Genomic DNA, 20954 nt, shown 5'->3' with positions numbered 1-20954 from the left:
CCTGGGTGCACTCAGGTTGACTAATTACTGACATTGGAGGGGTGGTTTAATTGGTTATATTTAGAAGATATTTGGAAAGCATGTGAATTTTAATAAGACACCTCATGCACGTGCAGAACTGGTGCAGTCCAATTGCCTTACAATTTTGGGGGCATATTTTGAAGAGAAAATTAGATGTTACTCTCCAAACACGTGAAACGTTGCCTTTAAAACAGTGAGCCCCGGACTTCAGTCATCCAAGCATCATTTTCCTGATTTTTTGCCATATCATAGGACCTGATTGCTCTTAGCCATTTAGTATTTTCTTTAGTTTGTCTCATTTTAGAGGATTTTTTAAGAAATATCTATTTGAGAGACAGAGACATAGACAGAGAGCTTCCCTCTCTGGTTTACTCCCACCGCTGGGAGTGTGCCAAAGCTGAGAGGCAGCAGCCAGGAATGCAATCCAGGTCTTCTGGGGTCTGTGTTAGCAGCAAGCTGGAGTCAGGAGCCAGAGCCTGGCACTGAACCCAGACACTCAGACAGGGGGTGCAGGTGACCTAACCTATGGGTTAAACACCACCCTTAGACTTTTTCTTTAAAGGAAGCTATCAGTCACTTAAATATTCTAAAGAGAGAGTAAATGTAAAAATAGACACTGAAAATGTAACATTTAATTTGTTCTCAATACAGAAGTACCAAAAATCTCTGAGCCTTTTCTACTTAAAAAGCGCTTTGCCAAAAACAAAAGCATAGCAGGTGATGGAGGGCCTGCAGGATGCTAAGGCTCTGCACTGAGCCAGTCTCCTAGGTTTTATTGGGATTGAGAGGGTTAGAAGAGAAGTCCCACTTCTCTCTCACTGCGCAATCCAACACTCATTTCCTCTGTGTCCAGAGGTCTCTTCTACCCACCCCACACTGCGGACAACATGGCTTTACAATCAAGGAGACACTTGCCCTGCGTGCTCTGGAAAACCATGCTAGAACCAAGGGATGGAAACCAGAAAAAGCAAATGACAAACGTAACAAGCCATTGCTGTGCAGCAGTAGCCAATGAGGGTAGAGGCAGCCATCTAAAGAGCAAGAGGGAGTTGGGGGTAAAAGGGTACAAAGTTTCAGGCTGACAAGATGACCAAGTTCTGGACATCGATCCCATGGCATGGTGGCTATGGCTCCCAGGAACGCACCCTGGTTTTGGAAATTACTGAGAGTAGCTCTGAAATGTTCTCACAAAGGCGTACGTGAGGTGTCGGAGATGTGAATTACTCGATTTAACCATTTCACAACACACCAAAAAAGTCCATGGGAAAAAAGATGAAAAGATAAATTTATTTTGACACCAAAAATTTTTATACTCCTTTTCATAATATTCATTTTCATGAGGTTTTTGAGGATCCCTCCTATGTATAGATTTCAAAAATTATTTTTGTACCAAAATGAGCTTAACATTTAATTCTACTTTTCCAAGAACTTTTGCAAGTATCTTTGAATGCGACACATCAGACAGAATATAATTTTAATATTCAAGAAAGCCTTGGATGGGCAAATCTGTAGACACAGAACCTGTAGTAGTAGTGTTAGGAGCTGGGATGAGGGGGCATGTGTGGGATTTCTTTCTGAGAATGATTTAAGTGCTCTGGATTTAGAAATGGTCGTGGCCACGTAACTTCCCTCGTAAAAATCACTCAACTGTTCCCATTAGAACGGTCAGTTTTATGGGCTGTGGGCTATTTCTCAATTGGGAAGTAATGAGAGTTCCTTACTGCTGTAGGTTCATATGCCAATCTGGCCAAGAGTCAGGGCGATGACTTCCGGGTGAGGATTCCACACCTGACCTGTTTACAGAGACGGCTTGAAGTCCACAGCTCTCTTGCTGTGACCTCTTGGTCACCTCATCCCGTTAGACATTCCTTCATGCCCCCTCCTTCTAGAACGCCATACTCTTGGTTCTTGGCCTCCTACATTTTCCCTACAGAGCCTTTCTCCAGTGTGATAACAGTGGTTAAGAACACACTCTCAGACTTTCAGGTCTGCATCCTGGTTATGCCAGTTACTTGTTGGGTGGCCTTGGGAAAAGAAGGCGAAGGCTAGCTGCCCCCCCCCCCCCCCCCGTAGGCTCTGAAGAGTAAGGATGACTTCATCCCTGGGATTTGTGGGGTGGGGCTGGTCTGCAGCAAACTTTCCCATCAACTTCCTGAATTCCTTCCTTCCCTCTCCTCTCTGTTCATTCACCTGTGTTCCAACGGGAGACCCCTCTATTCTGGTCTGTTCCTCAGACTGGTTTCCAAACTCATGTCTCTAAACCCTACTTTACTCTCCACCTCCATTGTCACATTTCCAAATCCTGACTGCTGATCTTCCTATGTCTCACAGGCACATGCCATCCATGTAAAATAGAACCCATTGTCTCTCTCACTGATCCCAATCTGTTCTTTATTGGAGGAAGGGGGACTTCTTGGAGCTCATTTGCATTGAGCAGAATGCCAGTCCCTGGAGGGATTATTCTCATGAATAATTGCATTTCAACACCACAACAATGCTAGGTTGCTATCTTTCTTCTTTTTTGTATAAAGGAATGGAGGATCCGAGAGGTTAATTAACTTGCCCAAGAGCACTCAGGTAGGCAAAGACAGTCCGGTCTACCCAGCTCAAAAACCCAGCCTCCTCACTGCTTTGTCATGCTCTCTTCCAGGTCTTGGTGACTGGCAGAACTTTCATGCCATCCCCTAAATTAAACCCATCAGCTTTCTCTGATTCCTCTTGCCTTTAATCTGCCACCTGCCTGTCATTTCTGCCTTGGAAACTCTTGCTGAAGTCTCTCCCCTCCTTTCTTCTGCAGGTCTACTTTCTCTATGTGCCTGGTGGCTTTCCTTGCTCCTGGGCTCCCCTTCCTACTCTCCACCTGCTACTGTGATGATGACACCACCCTGACCAAGAGCCTTCAAAACTACCCTGGACTCATCTCCCCTTCCCTGCCTCCTTCTCCTCCCCTGGTCCTGCTTAGACTTCCCTGAGATTTTTGTGCAACTAGAATTTACTCGATTGAATCTATCATTAGTGCATATGGGGAACTGCTTCTTCACTTAATAAGCACTTATTTTAAAAACTAACCTAGAATCACACACACACACGCACACACACACAAGTGTGTGCAATAACTAGGGCAATCTTCGCAGTACTGTGCAATGTCAGTTTCCTAGTTTCGATAATGTGCTCTAAGCGATGGCGCTGTGGAGTAGTGGGCAAATCCTCCGCCTGCGACACCGGCATCCCAACTGGGCACTGGTTCGAGTCCCAGCCGCTCCTCTTCCCATCCAGCTCTCTGCTATGGTCTGTGAAAGCCATAGAAAATGGCCCAAGTCCTTGGGTCCCTACACCCGCGTGGGAGACACAGAAGAAGCTCCTGGCTCCTGGCTTCAGATCAGCTCAGCTCCTGCCATTGAGGCCATATGGGGAGTGACCCAGCAAATGTCTCTCCCTCTCTGTCTGCAACCCCAGCTCTCAAATAAATCTTTAAAAAAAAAAAAAAAAAGATAATGTGCTCTCATTGTATAAGTTGTTGCCAGTGGGTGAAGCTGGATAAACATGCCTTGGCCCCTTTGGACTGTTTTTTTTTTTTTTTTTGGCTTTGTATGGATTTATAATTATAAGCAATTAAAAATTTAAAAAGGATAATGCAGTATTTGGGTTTTATGCCCAGGAAGCAGGTGGAAAAATAATGGCTGCATAATTACTACACTAATACTTAAATTATTACATGGTTGTAGTCTGTGATTCCTGCTTGCTCTTGGGCCCGGGGTGTGAGACACACCCTGGAGTTCACCTTGGAAAGGAGAACAAAGCCTTCCTGGCAAAGAGCAAAGCCGAGCTTTCAAACCAGACAGCCCCGGGTTGCATTCCAACTCTGCTGTTTACGAACTAACGAACTTGGGCAAGCTACCTCACCCTGAGCCTCCGTTTCATCATGATCATAATACGTAGGGTAACAGAACCTACTACCTAGGGTTTGTCTGGGGGTTATTCAAACAAGATGATATGCAAACATGGTGGTATATTCAACCAAGACAGAATGTAGACGAGCCGCTGGACTTCTTCTTGCGTGCGTGTGGCCCACATGGCAAGTCGTGTTGCCCGGACCACTGACATGTGTCCAGAAGCCCGCTTACTCCATCCTGTGATCATCTTAGGTCAAGCTACCATTATCTCTCATCATCTGAGTCACTCCAACAGCCTCTGCACTGGGTTCCTGGCTTCTGACTCCAACAGCTGACATGTAGTCTGAGCACAGCAGCCAGAGTTCTCCTGTCAACATGTAGTCGAACCAAGTGGCTCGTCTGCAAAGACATCCGCCAATGACCTCTCCTGTCGCTCAGAGAAGGCAAGGCCTTGGGAAAGCCTCGCGGTGTCCCTCGTCCTTCCCCACTTGCACCCCCTACATACACCTCTGAGGTTCTCCCCAACCGGACCGCTCACTGGCTCAGTCTCGGGCAGCCTGCTGGTCCACAACTTGGCCCTGCTCTGATTTTTCTCCCCCAGAGATCTGCAAAGCTCTTTGACTCCTCATTTTAAGCCAGGGCTCCAAGGTCCATCTCACTGAGGCCTCCCCTGAGTACCTTTTGTAGACTTGCAATCCACATCACTGCCACTCACCCTTTTCCAACATGCTATAGCACTGGTTTACTGTCTGTCCCCTCCTACAAGAAAGCGAGTTCCGTGAGACTGTGTGGTTTTTTCTGTGGGGTTCACTGCTGGGTCTGCTGCATTGAACGGTGCCTGGCACACAGTCAACCCTCAATGGAATCTTCTAAATGAATGCGTGAATGATTTTAGTGGAGTGAATAAGGCGGGCAAAGCCGTGGATGTGTGGAGAAGCCTGGTTCTTTTGAGAAACTGAGAGCAGATTACTGTGATGACAGCTGGGTGTGTGCAAGGGAAAGAAAAAGGAGAAGCTGAAGACAGGCTCAGCAACATGGGTGTTGGCAAAGCACGAATGCACAGGGGACACAGGGTCCCCAGCTCAGGAAGACTCACCTTCAGTTTAATGCTCTGCATTTGACCCTTGAAATCCTTAAACTTTGCATTTATTTATTTATTTGAGACACAGAGAGAATGTCCATTGATTCACTCCCCAAAAGCCTGCAAAGGCCAAGTCAAAACCAGGAACCAGGAACTCAATCCAGCCGCCACATGGAGTGGCGGAGACCCAACCCCTTGAGCGATCGGTGCTACCTCCAAGGATGCTCACTAGCAGGAAGCTGGAATCAGGAGTGGAGCTGGAGCTGGAACCTAGGCACTCTGGTATGTGATGTGGGCATCCCAACCAGCAGCTGAACTGCAAGGCTAAACATCTGCACCGTAATGCATAAACACTTTATGAACAAAGGACCCTGCATTTTATTTTTTGCACTGCATCCTACAAATGGTGCAGTCAGTTCTGGTCAGGAAAAAGAAAAAGAAAGAAAGAAAATAATCCAAGGACCTTGTATGCTGTGTTAAGAAGACAGTGGAAAGTCTACATTTGAGGCCACCCAGCAGTTTGGAAGATGGAACAGAGAAGGTGGAAATACCATGCCCATTCATCATCCCTACCTAGCGATTTTCCTCATCCTTGTAAGAGCCATTCAGATGTTCCTTCTGCCTGGACTCCTCCCAGCCTCCAGCTGGCAGAGCTAACACAGTCTTCCCTGGCAAACCTCCTTGCATTCTCTGTGCACACTGCTCATAAATCTCTCATGGTGCTTAAGGCATTAGAATCTAATTATGTACAGACACATTTATCTTTCTGTGTTAATGCAGGAGTTGCTCAAGGTTGGGGCTTGTCTTATTCAGTCCAGATGAATGTGTGCTTAGTAAGGTGGCCACAGCAGGTCCTCAGGGAGTCTGACCAGTGAATGAGTAATTGAACGAACGACTCTTACGTGAGTATTTGAATCTCAAAGTAGACCCATAAACCTATGTTTAGTTCTGGCCCCCTCCTCGATGAAGAGGAACATGCCGAGATTTCTTCCCTTGACAGGAGGAGGAAGTGGCAGAAGAGGTGGCAGTGGTTCCCCCAACCTTCACATCCCCCTCCACCTGACTCCTGGCCTCTCTCCATCCCTTTCCAGCAGAAGCAGATGTCAGAGATTCTTCTAGACAGCAGATCTCCACGTCTTTACTTCCCACTCTCTCCTCACCCTGTTCCTCATCCAGTTCTGCCACTTCACGCCACCAACAACAACCCTAGGTCAATGAAACTGGGGAGCACTCTCAGTCCCTATCCCATCTGCCTTTTTGGCTTGAGCATTCACTGTTGACCGCTTCCTTCCTCTTGAACCACTGCTCTGCCTGGACTTTCATGCTACAGCACCCTTGGTTCTCTACCCATCTCTCTGGAGGCTTCTTCTCTGTTGATTTTACTGGCTAATCCTACCATACTTGCCCACTCAACACTGGAGTTCACAAAGCCCCATTCTAGGTCTCTTCTGCCAATCCCATACACTCTTCCTCATCCATCTCATCGGCTTCAATGCCCACCTAGAATGGGATGACTCCAGAGATGCAAACTCTAATCCTGATCCCTTCTCAGAGCCCCAAGAGATGGAGACCAACACCACCTTGACTTTGACCTTGGATGTCCCAAGGACCTTATATGCAATCTGTTCCAAACCATACATGTGGCTCCACTTACCCAGTGTATTTGCTCACTGTGCTCCTCAGACCCTGGCTTTTTTCACGTCCTCAGCCCAGAATGCTCCTACCTTGCCCCTTTACCCAAGAAAATCTCTCCTCATTGTCCAGATCTCAGCTCCATTGCCATTTCTTTTTTTTATTATCTGACAGACAGAGTTAGTGAGAGAGAGAGACAGAGAGAAAGGTCTTCCTTCCGTTGGTTCACTCCCAAATGGCCGCTACAGCCAGTGCACTGTGCCAATTCGAAGCCAGGAGCCAGGTGCTTTCTCCTGGTCCCCCATGCGGGTGCAGGGCCCAAGCACTTGGGCCATCCTCCACTGCCTTCCCGGACCACAGCAGAGAGCTGGACTGGAAGAGGAGCAACCGGGACAGAACCGGCATCCCAACCAGGACTAAAACCCAGTGTGCCGATGCCACAGGCGTAGGATTAGCCTAGTGAGCTGCGGCACCAGCCTCCATTGCCATTCCACAGGGAAGCCTTCCCGAGTTTCTAAATGGGTCAAATCCCCTACTGTATCATACACATTTTCTTCATTCCACTTACCACAATTATTATTTCATGTTTGTTGATGCAATTATTTGGCAAAGTCCAACTTGTGCTCTAGTAAACAGTAAGACCAAAGAACACAGGGGCTATATTGCTCATAATCACCTCATATCTCAGACCAGGCAAATGGATGATGCCCAATAAACATCTATTGCTTCCTTCTAGTAATAAAATAGTAATTAGGCAATAAATAAAAATAATTAGGCAATGATTTACTGAGCAGCACGCTTTGAAATTTGCCTGACAGTTATTGCCCTATTTAATGTTTAAACTAGACTTTAATTCCCATCACTGTGTTTGCATACATACATGTGTGTCTATATATATACAGATTTTACTATTATATGTAAAATCCTACATGCTATGTACCTAATACATACATATGCATGTTATATAGAACAACAGTAATATTTATCATATAGATGTGTGTGTGTGTATTTGCTTTAAAATTGATGTAGCCAAGTTAGCTAACTATAATGTGCCCAGACTGGGACTTGACCCTGTATCCAGTACACTTGCCCCAATATAGGTCTTCTGGAACTGACTCCAGTATCATTTCTCCATCCATATCCCATACATAAAAGATGCACTGGACCTGCATAAGTATTTTCCCAGTATTATTGACTCAGAAATTCACAAATTTAAGTTGGACTGTTTTACATGACATGGACACATGCACATTTCTACTGCACAGGTGGTACGGAGAGAAATGTAGTTGTACAATGTGGCCCATCCTCTCTGTCAAAATGACTGTCCCTTTGGATTTGACACTGGTCCAGGACCACATGGCTACCACTGCCCATTTGGAGATGACACTTCCCCATGGAACGGAAGATGCAAACTCACCATTTTGACCGCAATGGTACGTGTCCAGCTTCCTGCCTCCTTCCAACCACTTGTCTTCCCTTAGGGAAGAGTCAGCATCAAAGATACTTGCTTGTAGCCAGGATTCAGAGGCACTGAGGTCGAAGAGAGAAGAAAGGGAGCGACGGAACTTCCTTTTCTTTCTAAATATTCTGGGAAGATATGAAAGTAGCATGCTGAACAGTGAGTGACACTGGAGAAGTAAAATGGGCAGATAAAGAACAACTTTGTGGGGCCAGTGCTGTGGTGTAGCAGGTAAAGCCACTGCCTGCAGTACTGGCATCCCATATGGGCACCAGTTCGAGTCCTGGCTGCTCCACTTCCAATCTAGCTCTCTGCTATGGCCTGGGAAAGCAGTAGAGGATGATCCAAGACCTTGGGCCTCTGCTCCCACATGGGAGACCAAGGAGAAGCTCCTGGCTCCTGGCTTCAGATCAGCACAGCTCCAGCCATTGTGATCAATTGGGAAGCGAACCAGCGGATGGAAGACCTCTCTCTCTCTCTCTCTCTCTCTCTCTGCCTCCCCTTCTCTCTGTGTGTAACTCTGACTTTAAAATAAATAAATAAATCTTAAAGAAAACCAACCTTGTGTATCACGTGGAGGAGATAGGATTTCATGTTAGACCAAAGAGAGACCACTGAAGCATGCTGACGGGAAAAGAACCATGGCAACATGACTTGGTTTGTTTGTCCAAAAGATCCTTGACCTTGGAGGATGACTTCAAGGGGCTGGGCTGAGGGCACACAGGCCATTCAAAGCATAAGTAGAAGGTGCATCCACTGAAGCCATGCCATGCAAAGAGGAATTGGGATAGTTTTTGCCTCACTAAGCTCTACAAGGTCACCTACATGTGCAATCAGAGCTCCATTTTGAGTTGTTTCCTTTGGTGTTTAGATGGATTACAGAAAGATTTGTATATTCATTCCCCCAGTGGAGCTCAGCCAGGGTGATTTCAGGTCCAGGGGACATTTGGCAGTTTCTAAAGATATTTTTTCTAAATGTCAGCCAGAAAAGGGGTGCTGTTGGTATACAGTGGATAGAGGCCAGAGACGCTGTCAATCATTCTGTCATGCACAGGACAGATATCCACAGCAAAGGACTATTCATGTCTTCCTTCCCTTCCCTTCCCCATCAGTAGGGACAAGGCAGATTTCTCTGACTCTCACTCCAGGTTTTCCATCTGACTTGAAATTATCAATGAGACATTAGCAGGCTAATGCACACAGAAGCTTGAGGTGCACTTGCTGTGGAGGTATGTCCTCTGGCATTTATGTGACTATGACAGGGAGAACATTCTTGATGTGATCTGCAGGTTGTAAGAGAATGCCATAGGGGGAGCAGACACGAGACCAAACTGAAGCCAAGCTTAACTCAAAGTATATGAGATCAAATCAAGTTACCCCAGCTGACTTCCAAACAAGTCTTATGTGTTACTAAGACTTTGTAGTTGCTTATTTTTTATGCAAAATTATTGTGTCAAAAAGTGACTGGTATAGTCAGCATATGGGTGGTTTAAAGCAAACAGCAATAGATGAGATTACTCGAATTCATTGATCCAAAGTGAACTCAGTCATCTTTTTTCCTCCAAACAGGCCCCTATCTTTTCTCTGATCTTGGTAAATGGTCGCACTATACATGCAGTTGACAAAGCCAGAGTCCTAAGTTTCACACAAGTGCTGTTCCTTTGCTGGAACTCCAACATCCAAACAGTGATCACATCCTGCCTCTTCACCATCCCTCTCATCTGTACCCCATCTCTACACTTTCATCCTTGCCACTGCTGTTTTCTTTCAATGCACGGATACCCTGACCAATTGTTCCCACTCTATTCACTCTCTACTCACATATCCATGTTTTCTAAAATCCATCTTCTGCATTCTTATAGTTGCTGTTTTTCTAAGAGTAAATCTGATACTTTGTCAAAGGCTCTTCTTTTTCTACTGAATAAAGCCCAAACTCCTTAACCTGACATTTAACTCCCTCCACCCAGCCCCCGCCTCTTTACTCAGTCTCCTTTCTGGCAGACTGCCACTGTAACTTGTACCCCTATCAAACTCTTCACTATTCCCTTTAATTACATCAATGTCTTAGAAGCCTGTGCCTGCTCCCTCTGTCCAAAAACCTCCCTTTTTGCATTTATTTTCATTAACACCCTGCATCTTTGAAGACTCCAATCAGTCATCACCAACTCCAGGAAGCTACTTTCGGTCTGTTCCTCTATTCTCCCTCCTATCCCGATTTCTAGCCCTGCCTCTGTGTCACGTCAGGATTTCTGCTTATTTCCATGTCATCTATTCCTTCTCTTTATTTCCCCTTGTATTTCCACAATCTGGAGCAATAATGGGCTCCTTGTAAGGGCTTGCAGGGTGAGTTAATGAATGAATGAATGAATGAAAAGCTAATGGATGGATTGGACTGAAGCTTCCTTTATGTAGTATCCTCTACTTACCTAACCAAGTTCTCCTTGTACATAACACTGGTCTGGGACGGGCTCAGAGTTATGTTGCCATCTTTGTCACTGTGGAAACTGTCTTCTGTCCAAATGTAGTAGCCATTGGTGAGGAGCCTGGGACTTCGGCGACAGGTGTAATAGGAGCCCGTCGGGAGGTCTATAGAGCAGCATTCAAAAGAACTCTCACCGTCCAAGAAATCACAGGAAAGACTAATGAAAGGAAAAGGGAGAGTCCTTCAAATCTCTATCCAGTACAGCCAGTCACACAAAAACCACATTCTGGTTACTGCAATGGGAAACAACTTCTTTGTAGTCCTGACTATCAGTGACTTCTTCAGCCCTGAAAGCCGTCACTCTACCTCTTGGGCTTCATCTTCTTCCCCAGGACATCCCTGAATTCCAGTGTCCTTTCTGTTTTCAATTTCAGGGAAGTTGAAACAGCCTCTTCACCATCCAATGAGCCTGCAGTCTTGACAAAACTGTAAAACAGATTTTCTATAACGTTGGAAGCTCATTGTCCCTTCTTCCCCTTACTCTGAATACTCTCCAATTTCCACATCATCATTCTTGAGATTATAATAGGAAAAGTATAACTATGTAGTTACCAGAAGCAGGCAAGATATAGGGTGAACACGCAGTCAGGGTTCTTTTTGGCCTTTGCCAAGTCCCCCCATAGCGTGGCTGCACAAATGGTCACTGGTTTCCTCCCCTGATTTGGTACCCAGAGCATCTTATGCTTCTCTGGCTAAGCTTTTGTGGGGCTTGGGTATATAAAACAAACACATGCCCATATGACTGAAAGGCAACCAAACTATGCAGATGTTCTAGAAATTTAGAATTTCTTGGCGTGAGGATTGTTGGAGCCTGGTAACAATAGTAACAGAGCCACAGTGGAGAAAAGAATACGGGATTTGCCCAGGCAAAACTGCTGGCTTTCTCTATCCTCTCCCACAAAAACTTAAGATTTTTCTTTGTCCCAAATCCTGATTCATTTCAGTGTTTGTGTGTATGCCTGTCTGCCTCCATAATTATTTTAGAAATGGTCATTTTCCCATTCAATTATTATTTATAGCCATTGCCTATATTCCCACTAAACTAGGGTCCTTTTGCTTTTTAGTTGTTAAACTTCTTATTTAGTGGAGTATTAGTAATGTAAATTTAAAGTATGTCATCTCAAAAACTAAAAAAAAATAAATAAATAGAGAAGGAAGGCAGGTGGGAGAGAGGAAGGGAATATCATTGGTTTCTTAGAATTGAACCTACAAATCACATTGAATCATTAAAAGCTAATTAAAAATTAAAAGAGAAAAGAACTTTCTGGAGGGCAGGAGCTGTGTTTCTAATTGATGTTCAGTATGTACATAAATGCAATACCAGCTGCTGGATGAACGCACCCAGAGGCTTTGGAAATCTGACCTTAAAACACAGTGGCTGAGTACATGTGTGTGTCAAGGGGCAATGATGTCCGTCAGTCAGCATCCCTGGTAACAACCCCCATAAGCTTTTCACCTGGATGTTAACAAGGGACTACACACATTTCTCCCACTGATGGCCTCCATGGGAAGCTTATGCCTCCAGACAACCGCAGGGTGAAAGACTCAGAAGGGATCAAGTAAGAATCCACATCTCTATCTTCTGTATTAGTGCTCTTTCCCCTACTGTTCTGGCTCCTTAAGAATTAATGGGGGGGGGGGGGCGGCGCTGTGGCTTAACAGGCTAATCCTCCGCCTTGCGGTGCCGGCACACCGGGTTCTAGTCCCGGTTGGGACGCCGGATTCTATCCCGGTTGTCCCTCTTCCAGGCCAGCTCTCTGTTATGGCCCAGGAAGGCAGTGGAGAATGGCCCAAGTCCTTGGGCCCTGCGCCCACATGGGAGACCAGGAGAAGTACCTGGCTCCTGGCTTCGGATCAGCACAATGCTCCTGCCGCAGCGGCCATTGGAGGGTGAACCAACGGCAAAAAGGCAGACCTTTCTCTGTCTCTCTCTCTCTCTCACTATCCACTCTGCCTGTCAAAAAAAAAAAAAAAAAAAAAAAAAACTTAAAAAAAAAAAAAAGAATCAATGGGGGTTGTGCATTTGCCTAGAGGTTTAAATGCCAGTGAAGAGGACTGCATGCCACATTGGAATGTCTGGGTTTGATGTTCCTGTCTGGCTCTTGACTCCAGTTTCCTGCCTGCCCCTGGGAGGCAGTAGTGATGGTTCAAGTAATTGGGTCCCTGCCACCACATAGGAGACCTGGATTTAGTTCCCTTCTCTCAGCCTCAGCTGTCACAGGCATGTGTGGAGTGAGTTAACAGATAGAAATTCATTTTTTCTCTCTTTCTCTTTCTCTCTCTCTCTTTCTGCCTCTCAAATGAATAAATTAAAAAAAAATAGTGGGGCAATTGCATGTATAACGTGTCAGACAAGCAGGAGTTTGCAGAGATATGGCCCTGCATTTCCACCCACACTCCAGTTTCAGAAGTCTCAACATTCAACAATTTTCACTTGGGGTCTCTCCAACCTTCAGCCATCTTTCCTTTTCAATGCCCTTAACTTTATCCTCCTGTGGTTGTAACCAGTATGGGGACACTCTTCCAACCTCTGGATTATGGTAAAAACAAAGGTTCTTCCCCAACAATATCAAGCATGATAAATGGATAACAAGCCTATCCCTAGATCTTGACTTACTTCAATTCTGCTGTGCAAATTCTAACAGCTGATTAATTTTACCAGATCTCTTCCAGTTGTTCTCAGAAACCCAACCCCATACCAAAGCACAGCGATTTGCTTAATTGCCCAAAGAAAAAGTCCTTGCTTGTCCTGTGAGGTGACTAACAGACCTTGGAACAGTCTAAAGCTCATGGCCCCAGGACAGGATAAAGATGGGTTGGTGAAGAAAGAAACCCCATCACAGGGCTGGCACCATGGCTCACTTGGCTAATCCTCCGCCTGTGGCGCCGGCATCCCATATGGGCACTGAGTTCTAGTCCCGGTTGCTTCGCTTCCAGTCAAGCTCTCTGCTGTGGCCTGGAAAGGCAGTGGAGCATGGCCCAAGTCCTTGGGCCCTGCACCCGCATGGGAGACCAGGAAGAAGCACCTGGCTCCTGGCTTTGGATTGGCGCAGCACCAGCCATGGCGACCATTTGGGGAGTGAACCAACGGAAGGAAAACCTTTCTCTCTCTCTCTCTCTCTCTCTCTCTCTCTCTCTCTCTCTCACTGTCTATAACTCTACCTGTCAAATAAAAAAAAAGGAGAAGAAGAAAGAAACCCCATCACAATCTTTAACAAAATTCAGACAGTTGCTCCTAAATGGATAGATTATAAAATGTCTCTCACCCTTCCACACATTTCCCTCATGCTCTACTGAATTTCTTATCTGTTTGCAAAATCAAAGACCAATGCACAAGTTACCATATGCACTCAAGTTAATAATAAAGTGCATTTTAAATGGGTATCATTTATTGAGCGCTGTCCCGTAAGTCTGACCTCATGCTCTACTCTATCGACTCTTCGTGAGTCTCTGTAGAAGCTAAGCCTTATTATCGTCATTGTGCAGAAGGGAAAAAGAGAGCAAACTCGTTGGCTCTTTTATGCAGCTATTGGGTGTCAGAGCTGATATGTGAACCCTGGTCAATGGGACTCCACAGTATGTGCTTTTGTACGTGTTTTGCTGACTCATCTGGGAATCTGAGGGGGCCTGGGCTTTACAAGGAAGGACAGGTTCTGCTCCAATCGCCTGATGTCTTTATACTCCAAGCACAGGACACAAAATACGGGGTGGGGGGACCTCAACTGCTGCCTGCATACAGGATGAGAGAGAAATCAGAAAACTGGAAGGAGGAAAACACAAGAGACTCCACGTGGATTCAATGCTTGAATGAAATGGTAGATTCCACGTGGGTGAGTGGAGCACCAAATTCGGCCAGCTGTGTACTGTTGGATAAGCCTGTGGCTCTTGAAAAATGAGCTAGGAAAGAGAAAAATCGGGGGCCAGCGCCATGGCTCACTTGGTTAATCCTCCGCCTGTGGTGCCAGCATCCCATATGGGTGCCGGGTTCTAGTCCCGGTTGCTCTTCTTCCAGTCCAGATCTCTGCTGTGGCCCGGGAAGGCAGTGGAGGATGGCCCAAGTACTTGGGCCCTGCACCTGCATGGGAGACCAGGAGGAAGCACCTGGCTCCTGATTTCGGATTGGCGCAGCACACTGGCCGTAACAGCCATTTGGGGGTGAACCAACGGAAGGAAGACCTTTCTCTCTGTCTCTCTCTCTCACTAACTCTGCCTGTCAAAAAAAAAGAGAGAGAGAGAAAATCAATTTGAGCAAAAGTAACTACCCATCAGTACCCAGTTGTTCGCAGCTACCTGCACACTCTTAGCCAGATAGTCACAGCCCAGTACAGAATGAGGCACGTCTCTGTTGTGTATGTGCCATGGGAAAGAAGCTATGTAACTCTACCAACACGGGATGTGAGCTAAAAGAACGGTTTTGTATCAGGACAAAATAAAACACGCAGGAAGAGAAGCGATCGCTTTTTCTCGAGAAAAGCCTCACACATACCTGGGGGAAATGCACGTGGGAGGCAGCTCTCCAGCAAACTCCGTCTCTGACTCCGAAGGACCTGCAGAAGCTAAGGAGAGAGAAACAGGAACATCTCACATCCATGACCGCCAAGAGTGGAATCCTCTAAGAAGGCATGGACAGCGACGCCCCAGCCTCAGCCAGAAGACGCGAGCGAGGGTAGCACCCAGGGAACGGGCCCACTCAACTTGGCACCAGGTCTCAGAGGGAAGCAAGGGATAACCTAGGGCTGGTGTCACTGTTCCCTTCCTAGGTACAGGCTCCTAAGCCCAGGATGAGGCAACAACAAATCATTAGCATCAAACAGAGCTCATGATAAGGGGGAGAACACATCTGGGGGAAGCTGTGGTTACTGTAGCTCACTCAGTAATCTAAGGGATTCAGTTATAGTCCCAGACTCTCCCTCATCAGGGCTGTTTAAGACTCGTCTACTGTCAGATATCGAGCAGAAAACATTAGTGGGAAGCTTTGTTTGGTTTTATGATATATGTGAAGTCTTCTCAAATTTTTAAAAATTTTATTTATTTTCTTTTTTTTAAAGATTTATTTATTTATTTGAAAGTCAGAGTTACACAGAGAGAGGAGAGGCCGAGAGAGAGAGAGGACTTCCATCCAATGGTTCACACCCAGATGGCCGCAACAGCCGGAGCTGCACCAATCCGAAGCCAGGAGCCAGAAGCTTCTTCTGGGTCTCCCATGCGGGTGCAGGGGCCCAAGTAATCAGGCCATCTTCTACTGCTTTCCCAGGCCATAGCAGAGAGCTGGATCAGAAGAGGAGCAGCTGGGACTAGAACTGGCGCCCATATGGGATGCCAGCACTTCAGGCCAGGGCCTTAACCCGCTGCGCCACAGAGCCGGCCTCCTGTTTATTTATTTTAATTTGTATTTGAAAAGCAGAGAAAGAGAAAGAGAGAGAGAGAGAGGAGAGATCCCCCAACTGCTAGTTCATTCCCCAAATGCCCTCAATAGTCAGGACTGGGCCATGCCAAATTTAGGAGCCTAGAACTTGGTCAGGTTCTCCCATGTGGGTGGCAGGGACACAAGTACTTGAGCCACCATCTGCCGCATCCCAGGGAGCATATCAGCTAGAAATTGGATTTTAAGAAGCCAGTGTTTTGTCTTAGGGGGTTAAGCCACGGCCTGCAATGCTGGCATCCCATATGGGCGCCAGTTGGTGTTCGGGCTGGTTGGTTTCTGATCCAGCTCCCTGCTAATGTGCCTGGGAAAGCAGCAGAGGATGGCCCAAGTGCTTGGGCACCTGCACCCATGTGGTAGACCTGGAAGAAGCTCCTGGCTTCTGGTTTCTGCCTAGCCCTGCTCTGGCCTTTGTGGTCATTTGGGGAGTGAACCAGCGGATGGAAGATCTGTGTGTGTGTATGTGTGTGTGTAATTCTGACTTATAAATAAAATAAGTCTTAAAAAAAAAAGAAACTGGATTTTAAGTGCAGGAACCAAGACTCAAATTAGGTACTCTAATATGGAATACAGGTGTCCCAAGCAGCAACTTTGACTGTGTGCCAAACACCCATCTGTCAGTATTCTTAATTTTGAAAAGAGAAAGATCCACTCATTCACTCTCATGAAACCAAAGGCATAGTGACAGACTTCATGTGGGGACCATTGCAGTTGGTTAATATTCTAAAACAGAATTGTACAGTGTTCAGCAGTGGTGTCAATACTTCTGTTAGGCAGGCTCGGTGAAACTTGATTCTGTCACTGAAAATATCTAAGTCTTAGATTCTAAGACAAAGAAAGCAATTTAGACTTTCAAATTAGACTGGATGATTTGTAAGGAGACAATTCTGAATGTGTAAGGGAGGGTTAGAAGTAGGGTTTGGGGAAAATAACAAGAGGAAGGAAGAAACTTGAAACCACTACCGTTTCAACAACGCCCTTATTTTCTGCAAGTAGCTATCAAAATCATTCAGCATTTTTTAGACACAAACAGTTTTGCATCTTAATAGTAGCTGATAAACAATCTCCTTTCACATTTATGCACAGGCATCTAAAAAAAAACAGTGATTTTTTTCTACTAAAAGGAAAAATATCACATTTCTCTCAAGGAAAGAAATGAAGTCAAAATCATTGCCAACGTGAACACTGGCATTTAAGAAACACAAGCTACTGACAGATGGTTAATGGTCTGAGTATCAGCAAAATCAAAGCAAGGAAATTGCTAAACGGAGCCTAATCGTTCAAAAGATAATTGCATATAGCAGTTCTCTCACATTTACTTGCTGCTGGCGTTGACATCAGATGAGTTACTCGGTGCATCTTTGGAAGGCCGTTTGTTCAAACTTCACAGATTTTCTGCAGAAGACGTTAAAAAAAGGTGGACTATATATTAAAAATAGAAAAAATGATGCCAAACAGATGGCATCTACTAATTGCACTAGTCAGATTTGTTTACCGAAGTAATAGAGAGAGATAGGCTTGAGCGCAAGAGACCAGATTGCAGGACTTCACTCAAAGTGTGTCTGCTTCTAAGATTTTGTCTTACATTTTCCATTGTCTCACTTGGTGCATTTAAATAATATCCTCCCTTTGTAAATAAAGACATCATTGTATTTGGGAACACTAGACTCAAAATGGTTGATTTGTAATTCAAATAAAAATAATGAGTGAGTTCGTTGATTAAGAAATCTGGAAAAGCTACCAGCTCTAGAGCCCTCCAAACAAACATATTTATATTTTAATCATGCACCACAAATCAACCCCATTATCAAGTTTCAGACAGCGCTTTGGCACTCATGTCTGTCTTTGGCCCAACAGCTTGAACCATTGACAGGTAGTCACAGAGACAGTCAGTGCAATTGTTATCAGCCTAGACATTCCAAAAACAGCATAATCAGTGTTACACTAAAAATAGTGTGCCATTGGACAGTGCCTACAAACTCAGTTCCCATGAAGAGCTAGTTTACTCTCTCAATTGCAAATTAGCAATAGCAAAGTACGTACATTATGCCAGCCTTAGTCATTTAGCTCTCATCCCATAGTTCTACCTTCAGTAGACTATTGGATTTTGTACTCGTATTTACCATTATTCCAGCAGCTTTATAAGGTAAGACTAAGTTCTTTCTGATTTGCCAACGATAACCACACTTTGTAATATAATAATGAGCAATGGATTGCTTTTGCAGCTGTAATACAATGAATCAAACCACACTCATTCTATAGCTCCAAATGACTTCAATCAACTAGATATAATCCATATTAGAACACAGAGAAGTCTACTTATAAAGACCTTTCAAGATGTCAGAAGAACTTGCTGGCATTCCTTGGAAGATTTCTGAATCAAAGCACACATTTCCAGATTCTGTTTGTTTGGAATATAAAATAATATTATTTACAATATATTAGTCTGCCCCCTGCACTTTGCATTCTTGCTCCATAAGAGTGCCTAGCCCAAGTTATTCTGTTAGTTTTTCCCAAGAATTAAACTCAGTTTTAAGCCAAGAACTTCTGCAGCAGACAGCAAGTTCTTATTACATCTCCAACTGCTCATGGCAGTCACAGGCATAAACTGACAGCTGAGAATTAGTAACAGAAAAAAGGCTGCAGACACAATTCGAGAACTTTTCAAGAAACACACGCTCTCTATCTACCAGTTCCACCAAAGCAACACATCTGTTCTGAAAAATAATGTTCCCACACACATTCCTTCCAAAGGGAGATCCCTGTCTCTTCTTCCAGTTGATAAATGCCAAAAATAATTACTGAAGTGTGCAGCTTCCTGTGGGCGGCAGCGGAGAAACCGAGGACTGAGCCGATCTTCAGTCGAAAACTGGATGTCACAATGGCAACAGGTGCAGAAACCCCGCGAGAAAGGGAACCCCTTCCTCCTTCTACCCAGATCACCGTGTGCAGGCGTTTGCAGAGAAGTGGTCTTCCGTGGCCCGGCCCCTGTCCTTTGGAAGGTTTCTTAGAACAGAGACTCGAGTGCGTAGTTCTGGGGAGAGTCAGCCTTCCCACCCTCTTGTTTTCTTTCAAAATCAGCCTGCGAAACCAGAGGCAGAGAAGCAGAATGAGGTCACACTTCCTGCCGGGCTCCCACCAGAGGCGCTCACGGAGAAGCTTGGTGAAGAGTTGAGAGAGGCTCCCAGATCAGCAGCCCAGGACATGCAGCCGATGAGTCAGGCCAGCCGGGCACGCCGTGGTTGCTGGAGGGACGCGTTTACGAGCCAGCTCGACACCCCCAGTTGCAAGAACATGAGAAAATCTCCCAGGGAAGTGATACTTCCTGCTCAACATCTTCTGGTCACACTTGACTATGAGTAGTACGGAGTAGGGCTCTCTGCCCAAGCCACTTGGATTTAAGGCATTCAGAATCCTGGCAGATACCAGGAGCTGGATCTTATGAAAATATCTCTAGTGGCACCATACTGATTTACCAAACTTTGGACATCCCCCCTCACACACACACACACACACACACACAAATTCTATGGGTGGCATTTATCTTCATATTATAGGAAAGCTCAAAGAACTTGATGCTTTTTGTAGCTCCCTACATATCTGCTATGACAATCAAAGAAATTCATATTCTAGCAATATAGAGATAGCATTGGGTAGCAGAAAGAACATGGGGTTTGGAGCCACACAGATTGATGTTCAAATTGGCATCCCAGCTGTGTGGCTACAGACTTGTGATTGAACTTCCTGTCAGATATATATATATACATATATATATACATATATATACATATATATATATACATATATATATATATATATATATATATATAGCAACATACTCTTCCAAGGCTAGCTTACAGAATTAAAGGAGATCAACGAAGTGAGAACTAACTGAGTCCTCAGGACAGACGTGCAAGGCAGCTCCCTTGCTCATTTTCTGTAAATCAGCGCCTCCGCTGAGGCCCAGGGTCAGGCTGGCAGAGAAGCTCACCCCACCCTTTCTGGTGTTCCCTTTCCCTCCAAGGTCAGGCTACTCAGCAGAATCTCACGGAGTATGTGGCCCGGGGCAGCAGAAAGAGGGCCCATCTGGTTTCAAGGTTCCTGGCCTCCTGAACTTCATATTTTTGTTGAGTGTGGGCTGAAGTTCATGACCTGCTCCTTGTGAGTACAGTAAGGTCAAGGTCATCGGTTGCCATCACCATGATTTGGCTGCAAATGATGGTGGCTTCCATCTTGCTGGACCCTCCCTAGCACCTTCTTGGCTTGCTCAAGCTGCCGTGGTGGACAGACCCACCAAGGGACCAAGCATAGTCCCAAAGGCTGGGAGGGAACTGAGGCCTTCAGGCCAACACCCAGGAATGCGGCCAAGAACCACATGCAAGGACTTAGAAAAGGATCCTTCTCCAACGGGGCCTTGAGAGGACTACAGCCCCAGCTGACACATGGTCCATACCCTGTGAAAGACGCAGAAACAGAGGACCCCTCTTAGTCCTGCCCACATTCCTGACCCATGAAAACTGGGAGATAATAAATGGCGTTTTCAGCCACCAAGTTTTGGGGTAATTTGTTACGTGGAAATAAAGAGCTAATGCCTAGTGCTGACAAATGCTTACTGCCTGAGCTGTCTGTCAGAGCTGACCACTGCCATGGCTCTCTGCTGCTGTCGCGCCTCCCTTAGACTGCACTCATAAATTCAAGGCCACTGGTCACATCCACCTCTATGCCAGAGAGCTCTTCTCTTCTGCAGCTGTCCTGGGAGCCCCCAGCACCTTCATTCTGATAGTCAAAGCTGTCTCCTTGCTCCCCTTCTAGACTGTGATCTCTTGCAGAGGAGGAGGGACAATCCTTTGGACTTCTTCAAGATCTCTGTATCTGTCTGTGTTGCCAAATCTCCTTCTCCAGGGAGCTCACATCAGAATGAGTTTGCTGTTTCTTTAAAGGTCTGGTACGTGTTGGATTCTCAT

General features: G+C 45.6%; 1 protein-coding gene across 3 annotated transcripts in view; it reads right to left on the bottom strand.

The window, feature by feature from the left end:
- Positions 1-19110, bottom strand: part of TMEM71 (transmembrane protein 71) — a 44325-nt gene extending 25215 nt beyond the window's left edge. For 2 of the 3 annotated variants that reach the window (XM_062189446.1, XM_062189449.1), the window contains exons 1-5: positions 18793-19110; positions 17304-17385; positions 15055-15124; positions 10513-10725; positions 8045-8214 (exon numbers count right to left, since the gene is read on the bottom strand). In XM_062189446.1, the coding sequence (XP_062045430.1) occupies positions 8045-8214; positions 10513-10725; positions 15055-15124; positions 17304-17349 (499 nt within the window). In that variant the 5' untranslated portion in view covers positions 17350-17385; positions 18793-19110. The remainder of the gene's footprint in view (positions 1-8044; positions 8215-10512; positions 10726-15054; positions 15125-17303; positions 17386-18792) is intronic. The other variant, XM_062189448.1, reaches the window with a different exon arrangement.
- Between the last annotated feature and the right edge of the window lie 1844 nt (positions 19111-20954).

The sequence above is a fragment of the Lepus europaeus genome, chromosome 4, assembly GCF_033115175.1.
Source record: "Lepus europaeus isolate LE1 chromosome 4, mLepTim1.pri, whole genome shotgun sequence".
Taxonomy (NCBI): Eukaryota; Metazoa; Chordata; class Mammalia; order Lagomorpha; family Leporidae; genus Lepus; species Lepus europaeus.
The sequence above is the reverse complement of the archived record's forward strand: the minus strand, read 5'-3'. Positions and strand labels throughout refer to the sequence as shown.